Source organism: Lepidochelys kempii, chromosome 2, assembly GCF_965140285.1.
Source record: "Lepidochelys kempii isolate rLepKem1 chromosome 2, rLepKem1.hap1, whole genome shotgun sequence".
NCBI classification, from domain to species: domain Eukaryota; kingdom Metazoa; phylum Chordata; order Testudines; family Cheloniidae; genus Lepidochelys; species Lepidochelys kempii.
Genome location: NC_136381.1, coordinates 117,670,585 through 117,682,269, shown reverse-complemented (window position 1 = coordinate 117,682,269; position 11,685 = coordinate 117,670,585). Strand labels below are relative to the sequence as shown.

Genomic DNA, 11,685 nt, shown 5'->3' with positions numbered 1-11,685 from the left:
GAACGTTTGCTATTGCTTACACATTACATTTCAGACTTTACAGACCTTTGGGGGGGGGAGAGAATAATGATATGTTGGAGAAGGGGGATTATTACATCCCCCTCCCGCACCAGAATAAATAATGTGTATGACTAGAATTGCAGGATCAAAATTAAACTCTGAGCCCTCCTTCCCTTCCTCCCAGCTTCCTCCCTCTCAGCAGGGCTCTCATCTTATAGGTAGAAAGGATGTGTTTATTCCTTGATGTTTACTTCTCCATAAAGGCATCAAAATCCTATAAATAGACAAGGTTACAGCAGCTTCTGCTGCTAAATCAATAGGGCCCAGTCTCCTGGCTATTTCAGCCGAGCTGTCTTATTAATTATGAAAGGACTCATCTGATCTCAGGCAGCCGCTTTCTGTCCCTCCTTTGCAGCATCTTAATGGTGGTTGCTTTCTCTCCCCTCCACAGCTATAAACAGGCTCCTTTTCAGCAAAATAGGTTTATTTTTATTTTTTTTTAAATCTCTAAATAGGTTTGGAAAGAATATAGCTGTAAATAGTCTGCCTATAAGGCCGTCAGCAATTGCTGTGCCAGCAAAACCGGCGCGTGTGGATAAAGGGAAGAATAATCGGGGCGGATTTTTGACAAATTGCTCCAAATGCAGCCGTGCTAGACCTGTGAGCCCGTCCTGCATTGCTCGGGTACCCCGAGTTCCCACTGACATCTGGCACTCACTTTGGCTGGCGGGGGCTGGTTCCCTCTGTAAGCAGTCACAGAAGAGGAGTCCCACGTTTTAGAAAAGGAGTATTGTGGACTGTTTTTAGGGAGAGTTTTTTAGCATTATTTTTCAAGGGCTCTGTTAATTAGTTTAGAAATTCTATATTTCTTTGCTCCAAGATGACGATGTTAATTAATTTAGCAGCTCTGCATTTAGCCGCCATTATATTAAAAGCCTGTCCAGTTAAATAGATATATACCATGCATATTTTACAAATAAAACGACACCCTCATTTCAAACAATACTTTTTATTTTATACTTCTTTCTATACTTGTAGCAAATTTTTTTTGCTGAATTAGCTTTATAATAAACTCTTTTTTAAATTACATCTTTTCTTTTAAAATCAAGGTTCTTTTTTTGTCAAAATCAATATGCTGTATTTTTAAGTTTACATTTAAGCCCCCTTTTTGTAATCTATACTGTTGGATATTCAGGTATTTTACGGTATGTGTAACATCTAAAACAAGAGAGGAGGAGGGAAATTAAAGGCAGTGAACTCGGAAAGATGCTTCGACAACACCAAGTAAAGCTAAACTCTCAGCAATCTTAGCAGCATTCAATCCTTCAGTCATTAGAGACAATCTCTTTCCTTCCTTCTTTTTCTTTAGCTGTCCATTTCTTTCGTTTTTCCCCTCGAGGAAATTTATTTTTGCAGTGGAATGATCAAAAAACAAGCGACTGTGGAGGAAAGATGATAGATTGTGAGTTATTCACCATATGCTTCACACGTGGATATCAATCTTGGATTCATTTCCAGTGCCTTTTTTCTCAACTCATCGTTTTCTTTCATATTATAAGAGGAGCCCGTCTTTTGTTGTTGTTGTTGTTGTGGTTGTTATTATTATTATTTATTATTTATTAAGATTATTAATATTAGGTGGCCCAAAGCCATTCCTGAGATTCTTTTGCACAAAGGGCTCGGGTTTTCTATTTTTATTTGAAGAGACACTAAAGCTGAGGTCCGATTTTGGCTGTTTGTTGCTCATTGTTTGGTAACATTTGGCAAATAAAACACAAAATAAAGAGAGAACGTTTCCACAATCCTATATGGATGTTTCATCATCACAGATCATCACAACGGTCCCCAAAAAACGGATGGACACTTCCTCTATAAATCCAGTATATGGAAGGTGTGTGTGTGTGTGGGTATGTGTGGTCTACCAGGAGAGACCTCCTAGAAGGAGAGCCAGGTCACTAGCGCTGCAGAGAGAGCCAGCAGGAGCAGGGGGAAGGCAGGGAGGAGGAGTAGGGAAGGAGCTGACCCGTTGCTTCCTCCGCATAGTTCAAATAAGCTGCCTTGAAAATCGAGGTTTTTGGATTCCCTTTTCAGTTTTTCCCAAAGATCTGTCGCGCCTTCCTGGCAATCCGTGAGGGCTGTGAGGGTGCAGGAGTGGAAATCATCCCAGTACCTGGGGAAGAAGCAAACACAGGGGACAAGCGCCAGGTCACTGGCTGCACAAGATGGTCCAACAACCTGCCAGCCCCACGCCTGATTCTCCCCCCGCCCCACACGCTCCCCTTCCAACCCCGCCCCTCCCAACAGCTTCAAATGTGTGTAGCGATGACGGGTGCCCAACCCCCCAGTTATGCGAATCAGGCCCCTGCAAGAAGTTTCCCCCTTTGGGGGGCTGCAAAATTGAGGCCCCTAAAATCAACAGTCGCTTTTTCAAAACCTTGGCCCTTGCTGCCTTCCGAATTGCAACCTTAGTAGAAGCAGCCCTACGCACAACCGGCTCGTTTTGCGCCTAGGCTCGGCTCCTGCTCCCAGTTAAACCACTGGGGGCGGGGCCGTCGATTTCAATGAGAGCAGGATCAAGCCTTCAGTCAATAGCTCTGGTTCAGGGCTCCCTCAGGAGCGACTGCAATCTTAATCCCCAAACGCCCCCTAAGCGGGCGGCTTGCTTCCATTCTGAAGAAGCAAGGCGGCTACACCCAGCAAGCTTATTCTGTATTTACGCGGTAACGTTTTGGTTTAGGCTTTTGCAAGGAGTCAGACATCGAAATCTCAGCCTTTGAAGGGAAGGCGGCTAGGGTCTAACGCATAGCTCCATAAATCCTAGGCAGGGGTAGAAAGTGTGCCTTTTGCGTTCACAGAATAGATGGACATCTTCCGGGGGGAAATAGCCACAAAAAGCCTATTATTAACCTTCCTTAACTGTCTGACTTTATTAAGGAGGGTGTTTCTTAGCTGTGATGATTATCATGATTATATTTATTTATTGCTTAGCATGATTATTGTTGGAGGGTCTTATTTGTTGTTGATGCTGATGAACTGTATTATTGTGCAGTGAGCTTTGCTTTTACTCTTCCAGAACGATGGAATCGGCCAAAGTTTAAAGCTCCTAAAACAAAGTTACTTGACAGGAAAGCACCACGTTGGTGATCCCATCTAGGAAAACCTTCCACCGACTTCAGAGGGCTTTAGCTCGAGCCCTCATTGCACAGAAAACCAGCCACCTCTCTGCAGAATGCTTTGGATCAGGCGCCAGGTCAGTGATTCTGAAATTACAGGGACAGTATTCCTGTAATTTCAGAATCAGAACCTGATCCAAAGCCCCGCTGGAGACAAAGGGGAAGTCTGTCCAGTGATTTAAGTGAGCCCAGGATCCTTCAGTGTTTAAAATAAGAAATTACTCACCCCCTTGGAAAATTTTCCAATATTCCTAAATTGCTTTCCCATTTTTCTCACTCAAACCAAAAGCAGATTTCGAGGCTAAATCTATACTCCAAGCAGGATTGTCTCATTTCAGAGGAGACTGGCAGATCTCTGTGTAGTAGTCTAGGTTATCTAAAATCAGTGTGGCCCCTGTGACGGTTCTCTGGTTTGGTCTGGTTTTTCAGGCAGGCGCTCAGTTTTCGGTTGTTTTTTTTAAGCAGTCCTGCAGCCTCTAATTTATGAGCACTCTACACTGGTTGTAGACTCCAGTGTTTGCTACATTTGTAATAAATAATGAGATATTGAGATGCCAAGAAGGCTGAGAGTATGCCTCTCCTGCAGTATTTCTGCTATAACTGCATCTCCCAAAGGAAAATTAAATCTTCCTTGATCTTCTTTCAATACACATACTGGCATAGAGAAAGGGAGAGAGAAACCTTTAAAGAAATCAGGCATAGGGAGGTGGCACTGGACAAGAAGCTAACTCCTGAACAGTATCTAGGACAAAGGCTTCAGATTAGAATGCTAGGGCCCTTATTTATGTATTTATTCTACTTGCAGCACAGCGGGTACATTGCAGCTGGCCACTCAAGCCACGTACCGGCATAGTAGACGCTGCAGATAGCAGCCTACTGTCGATCAGAAATATATAGACAGAAAGAGAAGTCACATGGGTTTCACAACATAATCTTTTGGGTTAACATGTCTTGATTTAAAAAAAAAATGTTTCCGTTTAATGTACATTGTTTTCGGACTCCTTTTTTATGTTTCAAGAAAGACGTTACACTCCAATGACACCGCATTGGCTTCTAAATATGACTATTTTGCCGGATATTTCAGGATTATGCAGGAAAACAGCAATTAGGGAAATCCTATAAACGGATTTTTAAAAAAATTAAATTAAAATGCAAACGGTGCCTTACTATCTTCAAACAAAGAACCCCTTAATGGACAGTTCTTAGAAATGAAGCATTAGCTCTTATCCTTCTATTCTCACCAACAACCTTCATATGTCCCTAGTAAAGAGTCAGGAATGGGAGATAACGCTTTTTTAATGTGGGCGAAATGAATCACGATTCAACATTTCTTTAAGCAATGGACCCTACCAGGCGCTTAGTCTGGAGTCGAAGCAAAACTCTGCAATGACTTCTATGGAAAGTTGTGCTTAAGAACTCCCTGCCCGGTCTGGCCCAGTGTTCCTTCCGCAAGGACTGAAAGTTTGGCAGAGAAACCATCCCAGTGTCTCAGCCTGCAGAGATCATTTCAGTGCCAGTCCCTCTTCAGACACCAGTATTTCTATACAAGCCCAAGTCATTATTCACGCCTTATATAAGCAATAATGTTATTAACTCTAAAAATGAAACTAACTAGATCTGAATGATCGTGGAGAAATACCTCTCTCTAATAAGGCGGCAAGGTGCTATTTATTATTAATTATTATTATTATTTCACAGTATATTCGATTGCATTGTTGTCATCTTAATTTATTTTGTTTCATTCCGGGGCCAGATTCTGATCTCTTTACTCGTGTTGTTTAGTAGCAGACTTAAAAAACAGTCCCACATTTCTAGAGTAAGGAAATCAGAACTCGACCCACAACAAATAAAGAATCGGAAGAGTCAATGAAGAACAAGACTAGCCCTAGAATTTCGCTGCTTAGGGGGTTTGCAAAAACGATCCTGTTTTAGGCAACTCGTTAGCTACAAAACCGGCCTTTAAGAAGAGCCAGGGCCAGCCAAATGTTGCCAACCCCATGCTGGATTTCCGACCTTCATTTTTATTTGCACCGGCACCACCCATGTAAATGACTATTTGCATTGACAGCTAACGCTGGATGGCACACCTGGGGCCTTGAACTGATCAACTGGGAAGGGACCATCGGCGTTAAAAAAAAAAAAATGCAGAGGGCAAGAAAAAGAGAAGAGAAGCCAAAGGAATACATAGTCAGCGGGGAAACGAACTGAATGGCTCAGCTGGCGCGCAGGTTAAATCTGTCCTCGCAGTACCGTTTTGCTCTGATTGGCGCTTCAGCCTGCGGGGCAATAAGGACGGAGGTAAGGCCAGCTCAGGCCAGGGACAACTGCAAATAGGGCAGCGCCTTGCAGCTCTGTACAAGCCCTTTCTTTTTACGCAGAGAAACACAGCCACAGCAGCAAACCGAGCGGGATTTTCAGCCCGGCCAGTGACATTTCCCTTTCAAATAACCGGGTCGAATAACCACCCCGCATGTAACCCTCGCGATCCGTGACGAGGAATAACAACGAAATAGGAAGACCTACGAGCAGATCGTTTGGAGATTTCTCTTGTCGTCCAGGTCCTGCGGGTAGTTGGCCATGTTATCGCCCAGTCTGAGCAAACAGTCCGAGAAGCCCCTAAAGACCGCATCGCACTTCCCCGCGGCTCTCACCGCCTGCACCAGGTACGCTGGGGAACAGAGCAGCACCACATCAGCCCGGACACATCCCAACACAAGTAACACCGTGCAGCACCCAACCCCCACGTGTCTGTGAGCTCCATTCAACCTCCTCCCTCCCCCACACCCCAACCACCACCATATATTAGGGATCAAAGTCGTAGACAGGAAGAGCTCCCATTCTTGTGCACCCGCCAGGTTGCAAACCGCCTTGCTTCCTTCTCAGCACAAAAAGCCAGTTTTCCTGTTTGGGCATTTTCACCAGCAGACGGGATTCATTTTGAATGAGGGTAAGTGTGCTGAGAACAACAGGTTTAGAGTCAAAGGCATTCAGGGAGCGGGTTTGTGCCTTCGATTTGTGTGCGCCCCCGTCAGTTCTTATTCCATTTCTCTCTCCCGTTGCATGTTTGAGTTTAGTTTACAGTAGCGTGGCCCACTACAGTCCTGATTACCGTTAGGTTGTTTATTAAAGGCAATTTTCAATTGAATTCTTTCCTTTCCCGGGATGCGTTTCATTGTTATAACATTCTGCTTCCGAACCCACACACACACACGGACACTCTGTTAAGGGCACTTCATTATTTCAGGGGAAATAGCTGCGAAAAAATGAAACCTCTCTGAGAGGAAAAGGAAAACATTCACAAACCACGCAAAGGGGCTCCAACTGAAACGGCTCACGTAGATTTCTCCCTCCGATGGTGCAACAGCGTGGGGTGGGAATGAAAAGGTTTTGGGTTGCAATCGCTAGTAAGAGAAATTAATTTTTCCACCGTTGAAATCTTTTCCTGGTTATATTTCCCATGTTGCACCTTTCGGATTTTGCTATTCACTGGCACACACTGAGACCCTCCCACTGTTTAAAAAAATGAAAATGCCCTCCTGTGTAATCCACCGATGGACTGAGTGTTAGAGTTACAGACTCTCTCTCTCTTTCTCTCTGTGTATGTGTGAAATTACTCCTCACCTATGTCGTAGTTTTGCAGCTAGATGGGTGCCAGAGAGACGCCTGTGGTTTATATGTCAGACTGTGTGTCTCTGGACATGTTCATAGCCAGATGGATCGACGTGGAGACACAAGAGCATCATTTACCTCACGTCACCTCAGCTCCTCTCTGTACCACTCTGCCTAGAGAGCTAGAAGTTTCTGAAAACTGTCTAGCTACAGCTTAGTCCATCAACCAGGCGCTCAGTCTCTAGCCACACAGAAAACTGACCCTGCTGGGAAGAAGGTGCTCCCTCCCGATCTCTTCCCCTTGCAATGAAATCCACACAGTGCTGAGGGATCTAGTGGATTTTCATGCAAGGGGAAGCCAGGCTGTCTTGCTGGGAGGATTTTCTGTAAATACCTTTTAAGTGATGTTATTTCTAAAATCCCTCCCAGCCACTAGCCTCTCCAGTTGCAGTGGTGCTGAGGGAGGTTTGGGGTGTCACCATGGTTTGCTCTCTCTCTCTCTCTCTCTGCTCGCCTGCATGGTCAGGACTCACTCAATTGATTTGTCTGTTTGAAAAAAACACCACCACCAGATACAATTTCTAGCTGACAGGCTGGGATTCGCTAGCATACGGGCTATTTATCCCTATCAATCCCTCTGCAAATGAAAGGGAATTAGAGACTTGTTGGTTTAATTGATCACTGGCTTGATCCTGAACAACAGAGCTCAGGGCTCTCGGCTGCTCCCCCCTCCCCCCATGCCTAGGACATTTTAGCCACCTACAGTAATCGGGTGAAGGGAGCTGCCATTTTCACATGCTGCTTTCAGGAGCCTGCCCCAAGTGCTGGGGGCACACACTGGGTCGGGAGCCTGGGATTGCAACGGTAAGAAAGTCTACCCTAGAGACTCCCCTGGGGGACGTGGCTGCTTCTTTTTAAGGTGCTCCCATTACGAAGTAAATGGCTGGTTCCAAAAGGCTCCGTTTCAACTCAGAAACCCCATCACCCCTCCCCGTTTGATTCATCATTAACCTGACTTAGTAACCACACCCCTCACCACCGCCGCCCACCCGCACGTCAAAACACGCCGGGGAGGTGGGGGGGGGGGGCAGACATTGGCTACGGTACAAAACATGCAAACAAATCGCAGAGCTGAGCACATCCCGAGAGAGAGAGAGATCCTACAAAAGCCATCGCGATTCCCTCCATGCAAGCCGATGAGGAGGGCGAAAACGCCACTTCCAAGCGGCAAAATGCTACAAGTCACTCTTGAAAACACAGGCTCCCAAATGATCTGCCCTATGAATCGACTCCTCCCGGGCGCCAAGATGCGATGGCAACAATAATAATTCGTAAGTGCCATTGTACTGCCTTCGTGCTCGGAAGGAGAGGCCTGCTCAAAGCACACGCGGGCGCGAGAGCGAAATGAGGTGCAGCTAATTGCATGGTTAGCATGCTGTCGCTGTCAGCGGCTTTGGGGGCAATTGTGCTCTAAGAAACGAGACTGGGTTTCTCCCGAGTTACCCAACAATGGGATTTCTCTTGAATTAGGTCGTTTGAAAGAGAAAGGGGAAAGTGCCGCCCATCTGCAACGCATAAGGGCGAAAGGGTCCATCCATAATTGATCCTTTTTGCATTCCTTAATTTTGCTGCTTATTCTCTACGTTTAATATTCTTTAGCTCCGTCTACTCCCCGCGTCATTTGTCTTTCTGTCTCACCTTCCAAGCTCCTGCAACCCCCGCTTCCCTCCCTCAGCCACCTTTCTTGTCAAAGTGTAAGTGGTTTCGGACAGCTTCCAGCCATGAATTCATAAGGACCAAGGCATTGGTGCAAAGATATACATACATTGTGGGGGACACCAAACTAATGCGACAAACTTCCATTTCATAGGAAACCTTTAGTAATTCACCAGCAGAGGTAAATACAACTCTACACTGGATGTGGCATTTATTCTCTTTACAAAACAGAGGTGGCACCTTATTTCAATATAGTAATAAAGACTTCGGAGTAAAATAAAATCAAACTGCTCACCGAAGAGACTATAAGATCCGAAAATTCATCCCTTTCCTCACTCCCCCCAAAATATCTACACTTTAATAATATTTGAGGTCTGCAGCACTGTTTTTATCTGAACTTTCCAAATTCCTGCACGTTTTCGAACGATCTAGTGCATATAAAGTGCCAAGAACATGTAAAATTCACGGCGAAAAAATGCCTCTCTTGGTAAAATTTCCTATCCTCACATCCTCCCCCAATCAAATAAATAAATACATTTTAAAAATAGGAAATGTAGTTTTAAAAAGGCCATATGTCCTGAAAAATGACATCCTTTGAAATTATTCTGTTTGAAATATGACATGAATTTTGAGGTTTGCAAATTCTAGCCACATTTTCCCGAGTTCAGTGTTTCGTCTCTAGGGTTTCCTCCCCACACCCCCACCCCATCGATGCGAAATTTATTTCCATCGCGTTTTGCCTTTTCTCCACTCTCCCCCCGCCCCAATGCTGCAGAGATCGGCTAGCTAGGAAAGCGACAGAGCGAAATGATTTTTAAACAGCAAAATTGAGTATTTTTATTATGACAGAATTCCTTTGCAGAAAATCTTTTCAAGGGTTTCTCTTGTAATCTGCCAATGTATCGATAAAGGATGTGTTTTAATTATTTTTTAATCCAAGATCTTTTTTTTTTTTGGATAATGCTAGGGAATTTCTTTTGGGCTTTTTTGGGTTATTAGTGCCTCATGCAGAATCAAAGGAGTGGCAAACTTTAAAACTGTTCTAATGTTTGTAACTGTGAAAATATTTTCATCGGAAACACTGAACAAAATTAATCTAATAAACAAACAAAACCCAGCAACAACAAAATCCCAAACAACAGCAAGAAGAAATGCACACGCACACACACACATACATATATACACACAAACCAGGGTGGAGGGAAATCTGTGCTATTGTAAGTAACTCCCTTTCAAAGAATAGGCATTTTGCACCTGTGCTTCAGTGACAGGTTCTCTTAGTTTATACAAAATTAATGCTCAGGCAAGAAGATTTAGATTTTGGTTTTGTTTCACCATCCCACTTAACAAAAAATTTCACGGCAGCTGGGAGAGCCCTGACATTCCAAAAGACAGCATTGCCACCCCTTTGCACCTCCCTGATTGCCTGCAAATAAACTTTCCAGCTAGACCGCTCTCTAGCCATTTTGTTCCATTTCTCATCTCTCCCTGCCCCTCTAGGGAAGAAATAAATGTCCTCGCATTGGAACCACTGAATTGTCGGCGGCATAGATCTAGGAAGAAATACGTATGTAATCGTTCCCGGGGAGGAGGGAAAGAAAAAGAAAGCAACCTAACCATTAACGAGCATTTCATCCGTCTGGTTTGCAATAAGGAAGAGCAAAAGTGGTTCAAGACGAAAAAGAATTCGTTCCCTTTCCTGCGGAAAAGCTGTTCTTTCAGCACTTGGCATCCTGAATAAACACGAAAATTGCCGTTAAAAAGAGCCAGCGAGGAGAGTACATAGCCCGGTCCCTTTCGCCACAAACCATGCCAATCATTTCAGGTTATTTAGACATTCCGTTTCTGCATGCATCAAATGGGGTTTGGTGCAGACAACTTGAGACACAATTTGGCGGTCCACTTACCTATCTGTACAGCAAGGATCAGAGAAATATATCTGCCGTTCAACTTAAGTCCCATCCTACACTTAGTAAAACCATTTGCGACTGCAGATCTTTAAATAGTTACTTTGGAAAACGTGGGGGGAAGCTGAAAAACAGGCATTGCCAACAAGTTCCCAGCAGCGGAGACCTTGCAGGCGAGGGGGAGATGGAGAAGAAGGGGAGAAAGAGGGAGAAGGGAGAGCTGGGAATGGTTCACTCCATTAGCAGGGGGCGGAGGAAGTACAGCCCCACGCCCACCGCCAGCCCTGACGTGGGGGAATGACACTGACGGATTCTTTTTCTTTCTCTTTCTTTCTTTTTTTTTTTAGTGTGCACCTTGGAAGGAGAAACGCCATTTATAGGCATCCCAGCCTGGATTTAGCCCGCTCTCTGCCATTAATCGCCACGAAATCTCCTCCCCGCCGTGAAATTCCCCCGGGCTGCTGGCGTGACCCTGCAGGACTTTAGGGGAACCCGGGATTCTCCACGCGCCTGCAACAGCGCCGACAACAAACAAAAGCCCACCAGAAGGAGCTGGCCCGGGAGGAACTCCTGCCGTCGTTAGTAACACGTCCCCATGGCCAAACACCGCAGCTAGCGCCTGACAAGCAGAGCAGCTTCTGTTAAGCCTGGCGTGTGCCTCTCTCCCCCCCTCTCTCCTCACTGCACAGCTGCGTCCAGCTTCCCGCCTCACACTCTCTGTGCCTGGCACACGCCGGCCGCTAGATGTGATCCTTGCGGGCTTGTCCTCACCCTGCAGAGCTGGCCGCTTCCTCAAGAGCAACAGGCGACCCGGGGGCTAAAGCTTGGCCTCGAACAGGCTGCCGGCATGCTGGGTTGGTTCTTTTGTGCTGAGCCTAAGCCACATAATAATAATTAGCCCTGATAGAGAAGCAACCCGAAATCATTTGCATCGCTTTTGCATGGCGTTGCTTTTACTTAGGGCACCGCTGAGGAGCCAGGCTGCAAAATTGCCGCCCTCCCCCCTCTTTTTATTTTGGAATAACCTCTCCTCACGATTTTAACCCGCTCTCCCGCCCTCCAGGGGTTTTGGCTTTTTAACGTATTATAAAATACATGCCCCCCCTGTGCTGTCTGAATCGATGCCGCTGCATTGCTGCTTTGTTACATAACGGACGGGGCTGCAACTGGCAAATAGATCGGGAACCTAGGAGTAGAGCCCAGCGTTACATCTGATCCCTAGCCAGGCCCGTTGGGGCTTCCTGGGGATGCAGGCTGGTAGCACAAAGCCTCCAATGTTA

General features: G+C 45.5%; 1 protein-coding gene across 2 annotated transcripts; it reads right to left on the bottom strand.

Annotated features, from left to right (window-relative positions):
- Positions 1 to 993: 993 nt before the first annotated feature.
- Positions 994 to 11,022, bottom strand: NRN1 (neuritin 1). 2 transcript variants are annotated; one of them, XM_073332123.2, is made up of 4 exons: positions 10,406 to 11,022; positions 10,116 to 10,231; positions 5,697 to 5,841; positions 994 to 2,170 (listed from the first exon to the last, which is right to left on the bottom strand). In XM_073332123.2, exons 2-4 carry the CDS (start codon positions 10,228 to 10,230, stop codon positions 1,936 to 1,938), a joined length of 495 nt encoding a protein of 164 aa, XP_073188224.1. In that variant the 5' UTR covers position 10,231; positions 10,406 to 11,022; the 3' UTR covers positions 994 to 1,935. The 2 variants fall into 2 exon arrangements, with proteins under 2 accessions (XP_073188224.1, XP_073188226.1); XM_073332125.2 differs by lacking the exon at positions 10,116 to 10,231 and having other exon boundaries at positions 10,406 to 10,929.
- Between the last annotated feature and the right edge of the window lie 663 nt (positions 11,023 to 11,685).